Source organism: Pelophylax lessonae (genome assembly GCF_965119305.1).
Source record: "Pelophylax lessonae genome assembly, chromosome: 2".
Lineage (NCBI taxonomy): Eukaryota > Metazoa > Chordata > Amphibia > Anura > Ranidae > Pelophylax > Pelophylax lessonae.
This window is the reverse complement of record NC_138769.1, coordinates 290,326,135-290,346,484: the sequence shown is the minus strand read 5'-3', so window position 1 is coordinate 290,346,484 and position 20,350 is coordinate 290,326,135. Positions and strand designations below refer to the sequence as shown.

The 20,350-nt window shown below is 45.7% G+C and overlaps 1 protein-coding gene across 1 annotated transcript in view; it reads right to left on the bottom strand.

Moving 5' to 3' along the window:
- Positions 1–1,726: 1,726 nt before the first annotated feature.
- Positions 1,727–20,350, bottom strand: part of PSMA5 (proteasome 20S subunit alpha 5) — a 31,291-nt gene continuing 12,667 nt past the window's right edge. Inside the window, exons 3-9 of the mRNA XM_082247104.1 lie at positions 13,193–13,319; positions 10,788–10,855; positions 10,570–10,677; positions 10,386–10,444; positions 10,178–10,280; positions 3,025–3,111; positions 1,727–1,943 (exon numbers count right to left, since the gene is read on the bottom strand). Coding sequence (XP_082103230.1) covers positions 1,866–1,943; positions 3,025–3,111; positions 10,178–10,280; positions 10,386–10,444; positions 10,570–10,677; positions 10,788–10,855; positions 13,193–13,319 — 630 coding nt within the window. The 3' untranslated portion in view covers positions 1,727–1,865. The remainder of the gene's footprint in view (positions 1,944–3,024; positions 3,112–10,177; positions 10,281–10,385; positions 10,445–10,569; positions 10,678–10,787; positions 10,856–13,192; positions 13,320–20,350) is intronic.

Below are 20,350 nucleotides of genomic sequence, written 5' to 3'. Positions count from 1 at the left end.
TCGACAGCATTCATATTAGACTGAAGGGGGGACAGCCTGTGTAAAAGGTGTAAAAGGTATGTCAGTGAGGAGAGAGTTGCCGTAATGAAGGCAATAAATACCCAAGGAGTGAATAAGTTGTTATGTGGTGTCGTTAGAAAGGGTTGAATTTTGGAAATGTTGTGGAGAATAAGGCGGCAAGATGAGGCCATTGATTGAATATCGGGGTGTAGGAGAGGTCAGAGTCTAGGATTACACCCAGCACCTTGGCGTGTGTGGAGGGGTTAATGCTTGTGCCATTGATCTCAATAGTAATGTTGGGGGGGGGGGGGATTGAGGAGGAAATATTACAAGCTCAGCTTTAGAAAGATTGAGAAAGTGGTGTGACATCCATACTGATATGTTGCTCAGTAAGTTTGTGATATGTGAGCAGATTGAGGGGGGTGAGTTGAGTCGTCGAGAGATAGATCTGGGTGTCGTCACCATAAAAAGGTGGTATTAGAAGCCATGGGAGGTTATCAAATGGCCCAGGGAAGAGGTATAGAGAGAATAGGAGGGGCCCAAGGATGGAGCCTTGGGGTACCCCAACAGAAAGAGGAAGAGGAGTGCAGGAGATGGTGTTGAATGGAAAACTGAAAGTGAGCTGAGATAGGTAGGAGGAGAACCAGGAAAGAGCAGAATCACGGAGGCCAAAGGAATGGAGTTTGTTGAGGAAGAGTGGGTGGTCAATTGTGTATGTGATGCATACTAGCACATTATGTTCTTAACTTGCAGGGAGATTTTTTTTTTTTTTTTTAGTTTTTTTGCAGTTTACTACCGCTTTAATTATTTCTCTTTGTAATTATCAAACAGTTTTAAAAAAAAAAAACATTGTGCATGCTTTTTTTTGTATGAACACGGTCTTGAAAAGGGAAGTTAAACACAAAATTTAATATCTCTTACTCAATTGCATTTTACCTTCACTGATGTGTGACCCAACACTTAAAACAATGCATTCCACAATATAATCTTCACAACTTAAAAGTATAGTTTATCTTTCGGATTAGGTTTCATGTTACACTCATATTTAGGGTGTACCATTAAACAAGGTCGCACTCCAGAGCCTTCACACTGCTGCCCTTTTCTGAATCACAGGGTACTTCTCCATGCACGCACTTTGTTTTGAATAAGGTGTAGCTGCACGTGGCTCTACTCATACAACTGCATTATTCATTTACAGGGATCAGTGAATGGAAAAACCTGCAAGTTCCATCTGCCACCATGGCAAAGGAACTCGTAGATAGAGTACAAGTATGGAAGGGTCACTTTCTCCTTACCCCCTACCTAAAAAAAAAAAAAAAAGTCTGTACCTCTATATGGACCAGGGGATGGGGGAACAGTTTGCAGGAGCCCTGTGCATTGCACCCACAATACACATAAGTGGTTGCAATGCTCTGCAAGGTCCAATGCAAAAATTAAATGCGCAATATAATAATGTAGGAACATTTCTTATATTTTTGTAAAGTCTGAAAAATGCCTTTAAAGATGAATCACATTTTATGGCATTTCCACGAGCACTCAGAATCTGGCGCAGCTGTACATGGTAGCCAATCAGCTTCTAGCCTCAGCTTGTTCAATTACATTTTGACAAAAAAGCTGGAAGCGGATTGTTTTCTATGGAGAGCTGCACAGGAGTTTGCACACTCTCTCACTCGTTGTGTCAGTGACCTCAGAATAAGGATCAAATCAGCAAAATATAATGTTCAGCTTTTAAGAGTAAGAAAATTTTATTTGAAACAACTTAAACCTGCATCTAAATACAGACAAAATCATAAAAAAAAATTGGAAAATGAAAGCAAGATGTGGTAGTTGTGGTCCAATCTGCTCTGGTAGGTCAATCATGATGCTCAAATGTCCTTTATAACCTCTTCTAGCTCCTCCTTACAGTACATATGAAATTTCTTTCCAGGCTCTACCGTTGCAAGCTGTTAAGAGGAAGAAAAGGAGGTTTGTGAGTGGGAGGGGAAGAACAAGCGGATGATGGATTGAGCAGCTGCTGTGAGTGTGATTGATGTCAACAAAGAATCTCTGCAACTGCAATGCCCCAAAAATAGACACCTGTAACCAGAATAGCTCATTGGATACCCCTTCACGTAGCAGAATGAAAAAATTCATTCTGTTCTATTTAACAGCCTTGGAAACTAGAGTTGAGGCTTTCCTATAAGTGGAGGAATGCAAGTTCACTTCCTGAACGTGGCAGGGAGCTTCAAACATAGGAGTCACATACAAACAGTATACATGTAAACCATTTGTAAGACACTTTTTACACCAGGATACCTCAGAATACAAAACCATTTACTACTGCCATATAGGGAAAAGCTCTATATTATACACTGCCCAGGGCTGACAGAGTGCATCCAACACCTTTTAAAATATTTTTCATGCATCAAGCTGAGTATGATTCTAGTCAGTGAGAATACTGGAATATGCTTAATGCATACATTGACATAAGGACAGAGCCGAAATTACCATTACCCCACTGGCCTCTACATCACTACATTTATATTCGGGCCAGTGAATGGATTCACAGCATGCAGAATGGGACCAGGCATCTAAGATTTCCAAAGTGTTGGATGCTAAAGATTCCTGACAGGTGTTAACAGGTGAGTAATAATGTTTTTGTTTTGGGGGGGGGGGGGGTTCTCACAGGTTGCCCACCTTTAGCAGCAAATTTTGTTCCACTATCCTTGTCAGATATTTTACATAAAATAAAACAGGGGAAATTAAAAACAAGGAAGGTAAGTCAAAGATGAAAGTGATAAAGCCAGGAACATCTTTCCAACTAAGTCACCAAGAAAATTATGAAGAGTAGGCAAAAAAAAAAAAAGTCACCCATAGCAAAAATGTTACTGTTGGTTGCTATAGGCCACAAGAAATGTTCCTGTGAGCACACTTTTTACTTGTAAACCCAAGAGGGGACACAAACGATTTCACCAATAACAAAAGTAAAATAGTTAGTTGAATTTTAATTTTTCAAACCCCAAGCAAAAGGATTTGATACTATACCTCAATGTTTGTGGCATTCAATTTTTCTTCCATCACCTGCTTTAAGATAGTGAGTGATGATTTAATGGCTTCTTTCAGAGTCATTGACTGGAAAAACAAGAAAAACACAAGTTAATGGTCATAGTATAATATGTGAAAATAAGTTACCTACAGCAGTTGCCAAGGATAACCTGCCTCAATCTACCTCCTGCTGCAGTTTGAAGCACCTTTGCCTCGCTGCAAACTTAAATGATGAATAAAAAACATCTTGCAACAACTGAAGAGCAAAGGCACAAGTGTCTGTTTTATCACTAGGCCTTATGAGTAAGCAACGAAGTGTGAAATGTGTCAGAGTTAGCTGACATTCCTTGTGTCTTTGATCTTCAATGAACCCCTCGATTGCTGTAAAGCAGTTTTACAAACCAGACCCATCTTTGCTTAGATCTTAAATAATACAACATACTATCTTATTCACAAACTCTTCATGCGATCTACATAGGCACCTAAGGAACACAACCCCTGCTACCTTGTTTCTTATCTCCCAAACTACTGCATGCCAATGTAATATACAGTAAAAGAAGCATTGTAGCCTATACAGACCAAGCCCTAGAAAATACCTTAAAGCTGATTGGTTGCTGTGGGCTTCAATGCCAGTATTCATTAGAATTATTATCTGATACATGTACTTGATATTATGAGATAAAACCACAATTTAACTTTCAGACTAAAATGACCCAGTCACCATACGTTTTTTTGTCAAATGCCCCTGCAGTGTCCCTCTGTATCTGTTTCTCTAGCACACTTTTTTTTTTTTTTTTTTTAAACAAACGTTTTATAAAAGTGTCAAACAAAAAGTTAAACATCGCCAATAAGGTACAGATACAAAAAGGGGGGAGCCCCAGAGGGTGGAGTCTGGGGAGGCCGAGAGACAACACTTCCCCCCTATCCCTAGCCAAGATCACCATAGGTATATATTGGGGTCATGGGGATAGGGATGTGCATACCCCATAGTGGGGTATGCACTGATCCCAGTCATCCTCCAACAGCTCAGGAATGTCCTGTCACCACTGTCGGAGCAGGAGGGGATCACGTTCCAGTCGACCACACGTGAGGCCAAGATAAATAGAAGATATTGACTTGTCTGCATTACGCGTGGTCAAGAACCTCTCTACCGTGTGGGGAGCAATTGTAAGAGGCGCTGGAAACTGTGCCTGTACAGCGTGTTTAAGCTGTAGGTACCGAAATAGCATTCGTGACGGGAGGTGAAATTTATCACGCAGAGTCTGGAAGGGTAGCAAAGAGCCCGAAGGCATAATGTGTTGCAACATAGTCACCCCATATTGCGCCCAATCACCCGGGTCGGGAATGGAGCGGAGGTGGGGCAACCTGGGATTACCCCACAGGGGTGTGCAAGGTGAGGCGGTTCCGGCCTCACCCGTGGTTCCCAGCATTTGCTCCCACACCCGCACCACCGTCCTCATAGAGAGCGTCATCTGAGAGGCAGCACCCACCCCCCTGTAAACCAGGTTCGTCAGTGCCGCATAAGAGCCCAAAATTGCAGCTTCAAGATTGACCGCCGGATTGGATCTATTTTGAGCAAACCACCAGCGGACAGTAACTAGTACCGCAGCCCAGTAGTACTTCTTAAAGCACAGCAGGGCCAGTCCCCGAGGACAGAGGCAGATGCAACTTCCATCTAGATATACGCGGAACAGCCCCTGCCCACACAAAAGGAAGAAATAACACCCTCCAGGCAGCGAAAAAAGGACGCCGGTATGGGCACAGGGGTGTTTCTAAAGACATCTAAAAACTTGGGGAGAAAGGTCATTTTCAATAAAGTGACACGCCCCACAGGCGTCAGAGGAAGCGTCTTCCACAACTAACACTTTGCGGTTAGCTGCCGAAACACCGGCTCCAAATTATCCTCCAGATAACAGGAGAGGTCCAGTCGTACTATAACCCCTAGGTACCGAACGTGAGAGACCCACAGGAGGAGATGGGGGGGGATGTTGCAGCGGCAAGAGAGAGCAGGCTAGATTTGGACCAGTTAATGCGTACCCCTGAGAACCCGCCGTGAACATCTATCAATTTCAATGCCGCCACAAGGGAGTCAGAGGTATCATTTAAATACAGTAGAGTGTCGCCCGCGTAAAAGGGAAACCCACCCCCCCCACTGCGTCCGACGCTCGTAGTAGTATGGCTATGGCCTCAATAGCCAGAGCAAAGAGACCAGGGGAAAGTGGGCATCCCTGCCTAGTACCTCTGTGTAACCGGAAGGAGGGGGGGACAGAAGGCCATTAGTGCGGACCCGGGCTACAGGGGCCTCATAAAGAGTCGAACCCAGGCAATAAAGCGTGGTCCAATGCCAAAACGGGAAAGCACCTGGCACAGGTACCCCCACTCCACGGAATCGAAAGCCTTCTTGGCATCAAGAGAGGCCACTGCACCCCGGGAACCACTAGCCACCCCGTAAGCCAGGTTAGTATGTAGGCGGCGAATGTTTATGTCCGTACCCTTACCCAGCATAAAACCGGTTTGGTCACCATGCACCAAAGACAGAATCACTGAATTCAGGCGGTTGACCAATATTTTAGTAAGGATTTTAGCAACTACATTTAGAAGTGAAATAGGCCGGTAAGAAAAACATAATTCGGGATCCTTTCCGGGTTTGGGCAGGACAACAACAACAGCCTCCGACATAGAGGGCAGCAGGTCACCTGCCTCCAAGGCAGCTCTGAGCGTTTCGTGGAAGTGAGAGTCAACAATGTCTAAATTCATCTTATAGAATTCTGTAAGCAGTCCGTCAGGCCCAGGGGTTTTCCCAATCTGTAAAGACTTGATAGCCTTCCGAACCTCCTTCAAAGAAATAGGGGCATCCAGAAGCTGAACCTTGGCGGGGGGGAGCGAGGGGAATTCTACACCATCTAGGTACGCCGACAATTCAGGGAGGGAGTAAGTTACCCTAGATTCATAAAGCTGGGAGTAGTACTCCGCGAATCTAACATTAATCAGACGCGGTTCAGAAAGGAGAGACCCATCCACAGCTCTTATGTTAGCAATACCCACTGTACCAGAGCGTTCCGCCACCAGCCATGCCAACAGCCTGCCGGACCTCTCCCCCTGTTCAAAAACACGTTGGGACTGGGAGCGGAGGAAGCGGCGACAGGATTCAGCGCGGATCAACGCCACCTGTGTGTACGCCGATTGCATAGCAGCATAGGTACTCCCATCCTGCGAGGCCAGGTAGCTAGCCTCCAAAGATGCCGCCTTTGACTCAGCCAGTGACAAGCGAACCCGGGATTCCCCCCGAACCTTAGCAATAGTGTATTGATAGCGACCCCTGGCATAAGCGTTTAACGCGTCCCACACCATGGCCGGTGCGAAGTGTCAGCATTGTGATGCCAGTAGTCCTCCAATTCAGAGGACATCGGCGGCACAATCCTCTCATCAGTGACCCAGAATCTGGATAGTTTCCACAGACCCTGGCCCGCGGCCGTGTCAGTCGCAAGGTGCACTAGCACAGGGGCATGATCAGAGATGCCCTGAGAAAGGATTGAAGCCTCCTCCACCCTCGACAACAGGGACGAGCTAACATACACCAGATCAATACGCAAAAAGGAGGCATGTGTGGCTGAATGGCAAGTGTATTGCCGCAGGGTGGGATGCTTCCATCACAGGCATCCTGCAACCCCAACACCTCCGCCCAGCGTGCCAGGGCCGATTCAGTCGCTGGGTCCCCACGTAGCTGGTCCATAGTAGGGTCCGGAGCCATATTAAAATCACTCGCAAAAAATCACATTAGTGGTAGGATAACCAGCAGCCAGACGCTGAAGCTTGTGCAGAACAGTCATATCAGCAGGCGGTGACACATATAAACCAGCAATAACCAATTCAAGTCTGTCACAGAGAGCAGTCATTACCACATATCTGCCCTCAGGGTCAAGGTGGAGATCCAGCAGCGTAAACGGTAAGGAGCAATGTACTAGGACACTGACTCCCCAAGAATAGGACGAAAAGGTAGAGTGATAATAGGACCCAACCCAGGACCGCTTCAAAGACAGCACCCTGGCCCCCGTGAGATGTGTCTCCTGAAGAATACAAACATGCGGGTGATGCTTCTGTAAAGATGAAAATACCAGGGAGCGTTTAAATTTGGAATTCAAGCCCCGCACGTTCCAGGTCAGCACTTGCAGAGAGGCCATAGAACAAGCGCAAAGAATAAATACCGGGGTACAGCTGCTGGATCACCACTCGAGCCCGAGGCCCCAGATATCCTCCACCCCACTCCACCTATAGCACCCCTAAGTGATGGAAACGGTTTAACTCCATAGAAAATAGAGCACAGTTTGGTAACATGATACCCTGGTGGCAGACAGATATAAAATGTAAACTAAAAACATAACTAAAACAATCCCAGAGAAACCCCCCCTCCCCCCCTACATCCCAAAAACTCAGATGAGCTTGAGACCCCAAACTGAACATGACAAATGGTCAACGGGGGACCATATACCAAGAGAGCACCAGTAGGAACAAGTCCGATGTCCATGAGCTAGCGCAGCAGCGCCCGGAGGAACAAAACCAGGAAAAATAAAAATAGTGTTCAAAATAGAAAAAAAGAGAGGATGTTATGTCCCAAAAAGAAAAGAAATTACAAAACCCTCCAGGAGTTGGATGCAGTTCGCTACCCTCCAACAGGACCCCCCCTACCCCAAGGAAACCCAAAAATGAGGGGCACGGAGAGGGTGATGGGGGGAAGGAGACAGTCCAAGCAACCAGGGTGCAAAGCCAGTCCCACCACTTCAGGACCCCGCACAACGGGGGACCCCCAGGGGAGGGAGACCAGGTCCAAATACAGAGGGTTAGGCATCAGGGGAGGCAGTCAGGACCACAGCAGCCAGAAAGATGGGACCGCAAGGCAGTGGGAAAAAACAGCAAGGGAACTCCAACACGGTCAGATCTCAAACATCAAGGCACATCAGGGTAGTAGCATCAGCGCCTGGGCAAGGACTCCAGCCACGAAGAGGCCTCTTCGGGTGAGGTAAAGAACCGTAGGGAACTCACCATCTTGAACCCACAGTCGAGCCGGGAATAACATGCTGTATTTCAGACCCTTTTGACGGAGGGCAGCTTTAACGTGATCAAAGAATTTACGTAGCTTTTGGGTCTCCACCGAAAAATCCGGAAAGATCACGAGTTTGGTCGCTTCAAAACATAGGGATTCCGACCTCCGACTCTCCCTAAGCACCAGGTCCCGATCCCGGAAGTTGAGTAACCGCAGGATAAAAAAGGTACGTGGGGGGGAACCGGGAGGTCCCCGGCGCGCCAGCATCCGATGGGCACGCTCCACTGCAAAGAAGGGGGAGAAGGCCACCTGAGGGAGCAGCATGCGGAGAAGCCGTTCAGTGAAGTCAGCGGGGTGCGGTTCTTCAGCGCCTTCCGGGAGACCAAGGATCCGTAAATTGTTGCGCTGGTTCCGATTCTCTGAATCCTCAGGGCGGTATTCCAGGGCTTTAACCTTGACGCGCAGAGTATGGAGGGAAGCAGAGTGGTCCCGGAGCGTGTCCTCAGCGTCACTGACCCGCCGTTCAACCTCCGTCATCCGGGTGCGAAATTTGTCCATATCGCGGCGGATCAGACCTATGTCCATCTGGACAGAGTCAATTTTGTCCGTCAGTGCCGTTTGGCAGGTAGTAATGGCTTGCATGAGGGCATTAAAGTTACTGCTCTCCCTGAGCGCCGGGTCTTCCCCCTCAGTCTGAGTTGCCATGTTGGAAGGAGCACGAGGCCCAGCTTTCGCGCCGGCCGGAGTAGCAGGCTCCGTAGATGGCTTACAGGACACCGAGGATGGCCTGCCTCTGGTCATAGCAGGCTGGAGAACTCACCGGCGGGCTAGGAGTAGTAGGGCAGCAGTTAAGCAGGATTAAAGCCGGGCTAAGCAGCGGAGCTCCTCGCTATGCGTCCTCTCAAGTCGCCATCTTGGACACGCCCCCCTCTGGCACACTTCTAATGCCTAGTACTCCACCCCCTATGTCCCCTACACAATGTAGTAGTGACCTAGGGGTCTGCAGATAGCACTGGTGAAAGGCTTAGGGGAACACACACCTAGAAGAGTATAGGATGCAGAAAATACTTCAGCAGCCATAATTATTTACCAGGTGAAGATAAGCCCCAGTGGATAGGTAGGTATTAAAGTATATGTGAGCCCCCACATTGTAAATCAACCCATTCAACTTAATATAGAAATGAAAGGCAAAACATTGGTATACAGACATAAAAAACCCATTATAAACATCCTTTATTCCTTTAAATATATGTAATCACATAATCAATGTTCTCAGCTGCATGAAGAGGTCACAGAGCTGGGGAGGAGAAACAGCAGCACATTGGTTGTCCCAGTGAATGGTTTTGGGGGGGGGGGGGGGGGTGACGTGTTAGGACAGGTCTGATCATTGGAGGCTGCATCACCACAGTTAGAAAAACAGACCAGGCTGTGCTCTCATGCCTAGTACCAGTTTTTAATAATAGGAAAGCAGAGGGACTGGCAGGAACACCAGGGATTTCCCACAAAGTAACCAATACAAAGAGAACAGGCTACTTCATACAAGTACATGGAAAACAGGCACATATCAGAAAAATGAAATGTTGGGTTTACATATTCTTTTAGTTACTTTTTGTAGAAGCCTTTTAGTGCCGGTTCACATATGTGCAATGTGGGAACCCTGCAAATCCACTGCGGGTTCCCGCATCTCATTCAAATCGCAGGCAGTTCACACTGCCATATGCGAATCGCTGAGGGTGTCAATATAAAGTTAACGACACCCCCAGATCAGTTCGCACTTCGCAGTGTGAACTGTCAGTTCGGACATGAATCTGATTACATTTGTGTGAACCACCTTGCGATCTGATTCTGCTGCGGACCCAAAAAAGGGTCCTGTGCGTGTTTTGTCCCAATCCAATGCCAATTCAGCCATACAATCTGTATGGCTGAATTTGCATCGCAGACATTGCATGTGATTTTCCGAGCAGTGCGCACTGAACCACATGCGATGTCTGTCATCGCATATATGTGAAGCGGGACTGAAAGAAAAAAAAAATAAAAAAAATAAAGTCTGTTTAAAATAAACAAAAATTTGTCAATTAATTCGTTTTTAATATGACATCCAACACTTCCTACCTTATGATAAACCTCCTGTAGTGAGCTCTGAGCCCCTTCAGAAGCAGAACCAATGGCCCGTGCATCACACTGAACAAAAGTTCCAGAAGGATCCATGTGAAAACTAAATGACAATGAAAGAGAGTGAAATAACTAGAATTACAAACATTCCCATGTTATATCATAGCCAAAAGCATGCGCATGGCATACAGTTTTAGGGAACACTTACAGCTGAGGCCCTTTCTCATCTGCACCACCAAAAAGAAGAGCAACTCCAAATGGACGACTCTAAAAAAAATAAGAGAAAACAGATTATAAAAAATGTCACAAATGGCTTCTAAACAACTGAGGAAACATGTGAATCCAAAAAAGTGAAAAGACAGAAGACGCCATGCAGTCCCTACAGTACTTGCCATGGCTCCAGGGTCAGCATCTTCCTCTCCAAATTGTAGCGCTAAATTAGAGACTGCCTGCGTGACACTTTCTACAGTCATTGTTTCATTATAAGTAAACCAGTGATTCTGGAAGAGAAATAGAAACATGAACAATATTGGTTAAGGTTTCAAAAAAATATATAGAATTATGAATGAACAAGGAAATCTTTCACCAACACATTTAACAATTCATATACCTGTGTTTCAACTCGAGCTTTATCAATTAATGTCTTTGCATCTGCAATTAACCCACTCATAGCACAGCCTATAAGAAAATATGAATATAAAAAGAAAAAGGGTAAAAGTTATATAAAGTGTCTATTTTCCAATTACTCCACTAAAATAGAATAAAGGAAGTCTGATGTGGCATTATAAATTGATGAAGTTGTAAAATGAAGGCTCATTTACATACAGTTTCATCTAAGACATACAGTAGTTTAAGTACCAGCAGCATATTTTTTCTTAGTTCACTTTATCAGTTATAATTTAAAAAAAACAACATAATATTGCTCACAGATCTATGCATACAGCATGGTGTATATCAGGCATGTCCAACCTGCGGCCCGGGGGCCGCATGCGGCCCAGAACTGCAGGCAATGCGGCCCACTGCCCCTGACAATTTTTTTTGTTGCTGGGGAGGAAGGAAGTCGGGTCGGGAGCACAGCCACAGCAGCTTCCAACTAACGCTAGGCAGGCTGCCTCGGAGGGGAGGGGGGGGGGGCGGGGGAGGGATGAGCATGTGCAGCGTTTCTGACTCCTACCACCATTAACACTTCAAATTACTGAAGTGGTCACAGTGGTTAGAGCGTGCCTTTATTATCTCTCATAAGAATTAAACATCTGTATACTGATTCCATTTCATTTGATCATCCTCTAGTTGTGCTAAATTAGTGCGAGGCGGCGCGGGAAGGGCGCAGCGGCATTTTATTACTTATATACCTCAACTACAGTATATATTTTATATGCGGCCCGAGAAAATTTCTCTACACTCAATGTGGCCCGAGAAGCCAAAAGGTTGGACACCCATGGTGTATATTAATTAGCAAAGCATACATGCATTTTATACATCACGAGTGAGATAGGAGAACTTGCGGTACCCCACTGTTACATTGTAGAACAGGTTACACCAGCTTCCTCAACTGTTTGCTTAGCGGCAGAGCGGCAGCAGTGATTCACTGCTCCAGCCGTTCTGCGTTGCTGGCAGCACTAGAGGGGCAGTGTGGAGTACAATTTTTTGCATCACACGCCTTCTTTTTTTTATTTGTATGAAATTTGACATTTACAAACTGTTCATTCACTGCAATGTCCAGCAGCTTATGGTGCTACCTGACATTGCAGTGCAATTCAGGCCAGTGCGCTGCGACTAAATGCAGCATGTCTGTACTTTAGTGCACCGCTAGGCTGTGCTGTAATGTGAATTGGACACTCAGGAAACAATGGTTTCCTGTGTGTCCCTGTGGTGATAGATATTTTACCATGCTGTAAAATGTCTGTCAACGCACATAGCGGGAACTGGCTCTAACACTGGAAGGACAGCCCCCTTTTTAAAATTGAAAATCTTACCAAATTTCGTTAAAAAATGAATTAAAGGCAAGGATGCCAGGGTAATTCTATGAACCATCAAGTCTTTTAGAATTCACTGTGGTTCTTTAGCCATTTAAGCGGAACTAAATTCTCTTTCCTTTACAGCCAAGGAAGCTGCCATATTTGGTTTCTGTTTGATCTTCAACTGCCATGACGCTGCACATGATCAGCTATGACAGCAGCCATTTGAGAATTTTGACAGTTATCATTCACGGCTTGCCTTGAGTGTAACCTTTTTGGGAAACTGTTAAAGCGATATATTTAAAGGATAAGTTCACTTTTTGGAAAAAAAATTAAATGCACATTTTTTTTGCAGGTAAAGCGTCTATGCGCGGATACTGGGATGCGTTTGATGGTCAGGAGGACAAAAAGGTATTAAGGGTGAGGTGGACTAAGAAATACTAATCAGAGCAGTAAAGCTGCCAAGAGAGCCAAGGAGGCTGAATGTTATGTTTGGTTCTGATGGATGGTGAGAAACCCCTGCATGGGAAGATTTACCTGTATGAACTTTTGACGTTCTTTTAAAGGTTAAGTTCACATTTTGGAAAAAATATAATAAATGCTAATTTTTTTCAGGTAAAAAAAAAAAGTGAATTTTTTTTTTTGAGCCTGTAAAGCTCAGCAGATCGCTGGTGCCATACAGGTCTCCTGCAGATCTGCCAGTGTATCTGCTTGTGGGCAAGCAGATACAAATAGGAAACATGAATGAACTACCACAGCGCTCCACACTGCCACAGTAGTTCATTGAAAACTTCAAGGCGACAGCCACAAAGGCTGCCGTACCTTTTCAATGCATAGCCCTGTCAATCAGTGATGTGGCCAGGCGGGGGCGGAGACATGGAAAACATGTTAAAAAAAAGAAAAACGAATGCAGCCACCATATCTAATAATTGGTAAGATGCAACATTTTACATTTCTGGGTGTGGGTTGAATACACCTCTTTATGGTTTGTTTTGACCCTGGTTGTGAAGGGCTTATTGTATTTAATAACGGTTGCAGGAAAAACATTTTTTGTCACCTATATGAGCATCTATCTCTACAATCTTCTCAATGCTGTTGGGCTCCATTAAAGGTGATGTGATCCTCTTCTCAACTGCAAGACACACGCCTTCTGAAGTTTGGATACCAATGGCTGTAGAGCCAAGCTAAACAAAATGGCAAGTTATAAAAAAAAAGTGAAGGTTAAAACATTAGAAAAATATCACATTTAATATTATAAAGTATAACAGAAAAAAATAATGAGATTTCTGACTTACTTCTCTAGTTTCTCTGATGTTCATTGACGGACAGCTCCTGATCTTCTTGACCATTGGGTTATTCTGCCCCCTACAGCAGTAGGACACTAGGCAGAAAAAAAAAAAAAAAAAAACTTGACTATACCTATGGTCAGTCCCAGGAGGTATACTCCCTTCTCTGCTAAAGGTACTCAGTTTTGTGACAAGAAATGTCAGAAGTTGAGATGAATATAAGTACACACCAGGGAGTGCATGGTACTCAAGCCCAACTTCTGCTCAACACCCCCCCCCCCGTTGAAGGAAGGTCAAGACCCGAGCCACCAAAAAAGAACAAGGATGAAAACCAAGCGACTCACACCACGAAATGCACGCTTTCCACGTACGATGGTAGATCTTCCTAGAAGAAAAAAACTTCCTAGCTTTCAGTAGTGTAGGAATCACCGACCCAGACAAACCTCTATCCTTCAGCACCTGGCCATCAACAGCCAAGCCATCGACTGTAAAGCAGGATGGAAGATTGGCCCCTGAGACAGCAGATCCTCCCTGAGAGGTAGTCTCCAAGGAGCGTCGGCAACCAGCCACACCAGGTCGGCGTACTAAGACCGGCGAGGCCAATCCAGAGCCACAAGAATGACAGGAATTCCTTCTGCCCCAATCCTGCGCAAAAGTCAAAGCTTGAGGAGGGAAGGCGTAAATCAGACGATACTGGCCCCAGGGGGCCACCAGCGCATCTGTGGCGGCGTCCAATAGCGGATCCCATGATCATGCCACAAACCTTTGCACCTTCCTGTTAAGCTGAGGCATCAACAGATCCACCTCAAGGGTGCCCCACTGGAGACACAGCTGATAAAACACCTCCGGCTGAAGGGACCACTCTTCTTGGTCCAACGCCTGTCGACTGAGATAATCAGCCTGCCATATTTCCACCCCTGGAATGTGTGCGGCGGAGAGGGCCGTAGGGAAACGTTCTGCCCACCGAAGAATGCTGGCTACCTCCAGAGCTGCCAATGCACTTCTTGTTTCACCCTGGTGATTGAAATAAGCCACGGCCGTGGCATTCTCCGATTGGATTCGCACCGGACACCCATGAAGGTGATCCATCCAGTGATTCAGATACAGCCTGATTGCTCGGAGTTACAGGACATTGATCAGGAGTCTGGACTCTTCCAGTGCCCAAACTCCCTGAGCGGAATACCGACCCAGGATGCATCCCCACCCAGACAGACTGGCATCCGTGGTAATCACTGTCCAATACAGGAGGAGAAAAGATTTGCCCTGGCAAAGAGCTGGAGAGCAAAATCACCAGATCAGAGACCCTTTTCTTTTTCAGCTCAGCTAGATTTGATTGTCCAGAGACTTCGGACACTTGTCCCATTTGGCCAAGATCTCCCTTTGCAGGGACCTTGTATGAAACTGTGCAAACAGGACCACCTTGAAGGTAGAAATCATCAGGCCCAGCACCCACATGCAAAACCGGAGGAACGACTACCTGCTGGACAGCAAGAGATGAATCGCAGCAACTTCTGGAGTTTGTCAAGAGGAAGGAACACTCTGGCAACAGCCGAGTCCAGAGTGAAACCCAGATAGTCCAGTTGCGTGGATGGAACCCGAGCAAACTTCTGATGATTCAGTAGCAAGCCAAACTCCCTCTTTATATTGATGTCCATCAGAGCATTGGGAGACTCTGCTTGCAAGAGAAGATCGTCCAGGGAGCCCAGCACTGCGATCCCTCGCTGACGTAACAATGCCAGCACCGGGGTCAACACCTTTGTAAAGACCCGAGGAGCAGAGGCGAGACCAAAGGGTACGCCACAAAATGATAATGCTCCTCTCCCGCGGAAATCAAAGGAATCATTGGTGACAGACATATATTGGAATGTGTAAGTAAGCGTCCTTGATGTGGATAGAGGCAAGGAAATCCCCCTAGTGCATGAATGCCACCACCATGCGAATAGACTCCAATCTGAACTTCTGTACCCGCACAAAGCAGTTCAGGACCTTGAGATCCAGAATGGGATGCACCTTGCCTTCTTTCTTCAGGACTGTGAAGAGGTTTGAATAAAACCCCTGAAAACGTTCCGAAGTTGGAACCGGAATAATCATCCCTTGAAGCAACAGGTCTTGCACCGCCTCAAACAGGGCTTGCAATCGGTCCAGGGACAGACGCACATTGAAAGTATAGAACCTTTCTGAAGGGCAAGAAAGAAACTATCTTGTAGCTGGACCATATCACTTGTCTTGCACCAAGGAAGTCCACGGGTCCGGAAACCAGCGAAGATGTCCCCCCACCCCAGGCATGGGAGAGGGCGCATCTTCATGCAGAATGAGCTTTGTCAGCGGGTCTGGAGAAACCAGCTTTAGGCTTGCCAGACCAAGGTCGTTAGGATCCTCCCGAGGAGGTCTTGAAAGGCTTTGAAACCTTGTCAGCCGATCCTGAGGGATGAAAAAAAAAAAGGGTTTGGCTCCCTTCAGGTATATCTGCCCTACACCTGTCCATTAATTGCATGTGCTTCCATTGTTGGAGACTCCCAGAATTTCGAGTTAGAACAATGGATAATGGGGTGCCTTGTCGGGGCTCTGTGGCTTACACATGTATTTGCAAATGTGTGCAACTAAACCCCTGTTTTTAACGCATACTGTTGGACAGGTCAATTCGGTTGGTCGCAGACTGGTCGTTAAGGAGAGCTTGGAATCTTTTTGTGTCTTGTTATAGGCATCCATGAAGTAAAGAGGCCCAGAAGTTGGCACCAGAGGATAAGGAGGGGCTCCCACAGCTAAAAACGCCACCCAGAAGGCTCCACAGTAATGGCCGTCATTGATTTCAATGCTGGACTAACGAAAAACGGCCGCTGCTGCTACACAAACATGGCCGCCAGCCTATACAGTATATAGGCTACAGCAAATGGCGGCCCTGCACGGCTGCACGAGGTTACTGGGGACCAAAGGGGGGATCCCTAGGGCCCAGGCAAGACACAGATCAGGAAAGGAGGGGGGCCATGGCAGGAGCCCCCACCAGGTACAGCCCCCCTCCACCCCGATTGCCAAAACAGCACCCTGCCCCAGGAGGTAACCAGACCACCATACAACCCCCAGTATAGGAGAGGGGGCAGATGGAGGGGGGGGGGGGATTGAGGACCCACAGGACCATCAGACTCAGGGAGGGAGCCTAACGGGAAGGAGGGGAACCTGACCGTCCCAGGTAGGGGCCCATGTCCTCTGGGGGGAGAGGGGGAGTCAGCTACTCACCAAACCGCTCCGGGCAGAACCTCCTCGCCATCAAAATGGGGGGGGGGGGGGCTGTCGGCCAGGAGGAACGCTGCGACGCAGGCGGAGACCTGGATGTATGCAACCTCACAAGGCTTTTACTCGCAGGCCAGCTCCTGTCCAGAGGGGCTATGTCGCACCCAGACTTGTATAAAGTACTCGAAATTTCTACTTGAGTAAAAGTACAAGTGTTCGATCAAAAAGTGACTTGAGTAGAAGTGGAAGTGCTCGCAGAAAAAGTTACTTAAGTAGAAGTACTAAAGTATTCAACATTTTTTTTACTTAAGTATTGCAAGTAGTTTTTTCAAAAAATTTGCTACTTAAGTACTAAAAGTAAAAAGTACCAGTAGTTTTGAAAAAAAATTTCTACTCAAGTACTGAAAGTAAAAGTACAAGTACTGTGTTATGTAGTTATTAAAGAAAGAAGTCAAAAGTTTGAACATCATATTGTTTTTTATTACCTATTTATGATTTATTCAAATGATTAACCTGTGTTTGTTAGTAGTTTCTTGATGCACTTTAAGCGCTGTAGCACCATTTATTTGTTTGTTTCATATTTTCTTTTTATTGGAAAGATTTGGTATAGCAGCTTTTATTATACACAGCCTTTATTTTCGTATGCGCTGATTTACAAATGACATTATACACATTTTTTTAAGCTTTATGTAACCTGCCATCTACTGTTCTGGCAGTGGTAATTTTTTTAAAAGTAACGAGTAACTATGCAGCACAAAAAAAAAATACTTGAGTAGAAGTATCGAAATCATCGAAAAAATGTAGTGAAGTAAAAGTAGAAGTAGGAGAAAAAAATTCTACTCTAGGAAAGTACAGATACCGCATTTTGGTACTTAAGTACAGTACTTAAGTAGTTCTACTTCGTTACTATACATCTCTGGTCGCACCCGACCTAATGTGGAGTTGACGTCTGTGTGCACTCCCTGGCCAGACTGGGGTGACCACTGGATCTAGATTATCCAGCCCGTCGCCCAGTCCTGCAGTTGATTGTAGATCTCACAGGAAAAAAACAGGAGAAAAAAAAATTTAAAAAGAAAAAAAAATTCCCAGGACCAGAGATCCCAGTTAGGAACTAGGTCCTTACTCCTGACTAGGCAGAGAAAAAACACTATACACTGTACCTATAGCAGAGAGGGGGGGGGGGGGGGGGGGAGTATACCTCCTGGGACTGCCCATAGGCGTAGTCCAAGTTCTATCTGCCTAGTGTCCTACTCTTGTAGGGGGCAGTATAATCCAATGGTCAAAAAGATCAGGAGCTGTGTTAGACAATAAACGAAAGAAAAAATATATATATTTTTTTAATCTATAAAAGATACAAAACACAAATCTTTGTTTGCACTTTAACCACTCTCAGACCGCCCGCCGCAGTTTTACAACACTAATTTGACATTAAATACCGGTGTTGTGGCAGCAGATAGCTGCCATAACCCTGGTATTTTCTTACAAGGCGGGCCTCTTTCACATAAAAGTGGTCCCAGCGGCGCATTCACCATGGGCTCACTTTTATGGGCGGCGAGAGAGGTGTCCCCTCCCTCTGCTTCCTGGTCGTTTTCCCTGCTTACCGGAGCCGTCAGTAGCAGGGAAAACGATCCGGTCCTTTCAGGTCCTAAGCAGGAAGTCGAGTGAGGGCAGGATGGCCCCCACTCGACTATGGCCTTGGAGGAACCGAGCAAAGTCATACTTCGCTTTCTCCCAACGCTCATGTTTTTTTTTTATGCTGATGAAAAAAAAAAAAAACGTTAAGAGCAAGAGCAACAATTCTAGCCCTAGACCTCCTCTGTAACTCTAAACTGGTAACCTGTAGACATTTTTAAACTGTCGCCTATGGAAATTTTTAAGTACCAATGTTTGTCCCCATTCCACGAGCCTGCGCAATTTTAAAGCATGGCATGTTGGCATATCTACTCGGCATAACATTATCTTTCACATTATAGAAAGAAATTGGGCTAACTTTACTGCTTTCTTATTTTTTAATTTAAAAATGTGTATTTAAAAAAAAAAAAAAAAAAAAATACATTTGTAAGACCACTGCGCAAATACAGTGTGACAAAGAATTGCAACAATCTCCATTTTATTCTGTGTAGGGTGTCTGCTAAAAAAAAAAAAAAAAAAAAAAAAAATACATACATACATACATACACACATACATACATATATATATATATATATATATATATATATATATATAAAAGCCAGGTCCATAAATATTGGGACATCAACATAACTCTAATCTTTTTGGCTCTATACACCACCACAATGGATTTGAAATGAAACAAACTCGATGTGCTTTAACTGCAGACGTTCAGCTTTCATTGGAGGGTATTTACATCCAAATCAGGTGAAAGGTGTAGGAATTACAACAGTTTGTATATGTGCCTCCCACTTTTTAAGGGACCAAAAGTAATGAGACAATTGGCTGCTCAGCTGTGCCATTGCCAGGTGTGGGTTATTCCCTCATTATCCTATTTACAAGGAGCAGATAAAAGGTCCAGTGTTAATTTCAAGTGTGCTATTTTTGGGGGTTCCAAGTAATTTTCTAGCAAAAAACTGAATTTTTGTAAAATCTTACCTGTAAAATTCCTTTCTCTGAGCCCTTCCGACAGTCGCCGCCTCTTCATATTCGTCACATATGGGGTATTAGACTTTGCTCCGAAGGAGTAGCTAGGCAACAGAATATGTTAACATTAAAGCTTTTAACATATCCCACCCTCAAGGGGTGGTCCCCTCAGTCAATACCCTCCTACTTCCTGCAACCATATCTCAGTTTCAGTGGAATAGCAGTAGAGTATACAACCAAACCCCAAAAGAGGGGCGGGGGTGGCGACTGTCGGAGGACTCAGAGAAAGGAATTTTACAGGCAAGATTTTACAAAAATTCCGTTTTCTCTTACGTCCTCCGACAGTCGCCGCCTCTTCATATTCGTCACATATGGGGACGTCCCAAAGCAGTGCAAACATGAGGGGTGGGAAACGCATCTGCGCCGAAAGGCAACGCAGTCTCCGCATCAAAGAAAGGAACCTTACCAAAGGAAGGAACCCAGCTGGGCTACAGGAAAAAATAATTGCTCAACAGGAGCAACAACCCAGGAAAAGACAAAGAACCAGGGGATAAAAAAACTTATCCCAACAGCCAGAGGTCCCCAACAAGGGACCCTAGGGAATTGCCGCACTAAGAACCTTGCGGCCAAAGGAAGCATCCGCCGATGCCTGAACATCTACTTTGTAGAATTTTGTGAAAGTGTGCACGGTCGACCAGGTCGCCGCCTTACACACCTGGGCTACAGAAGCCCCATGACGACAGGCCCAAGACGTACTCAGAGATCTAGTAGAGTGCGCCTTCACAGGCACAGGGGGAACCTTCCCCTGCAAGGCATACGCCTGTTCAATGGTCTGCCTGATCCATTTGGCGATGGTAGAGGCCGACGCCGCCATGCCCTTCCGAGGACCCTCTGGAAGAACAAACAAGGAGTCCGTCTTTCGAAAAGACTCAGTCGATTTAAGGTAAACCCTTATCGCCCGAACAACATCCAAAGAATGTAGCCTCACCTCCTTTGGATGTTCAGGCTTCGCGCACAGCGAAGGCAAGACAATATCCTCATTAAGATGGAATTCCGAAACTCGCTTCGGAAGAAAAGAAGGATTAGGTCGCAAGACCACCTTATC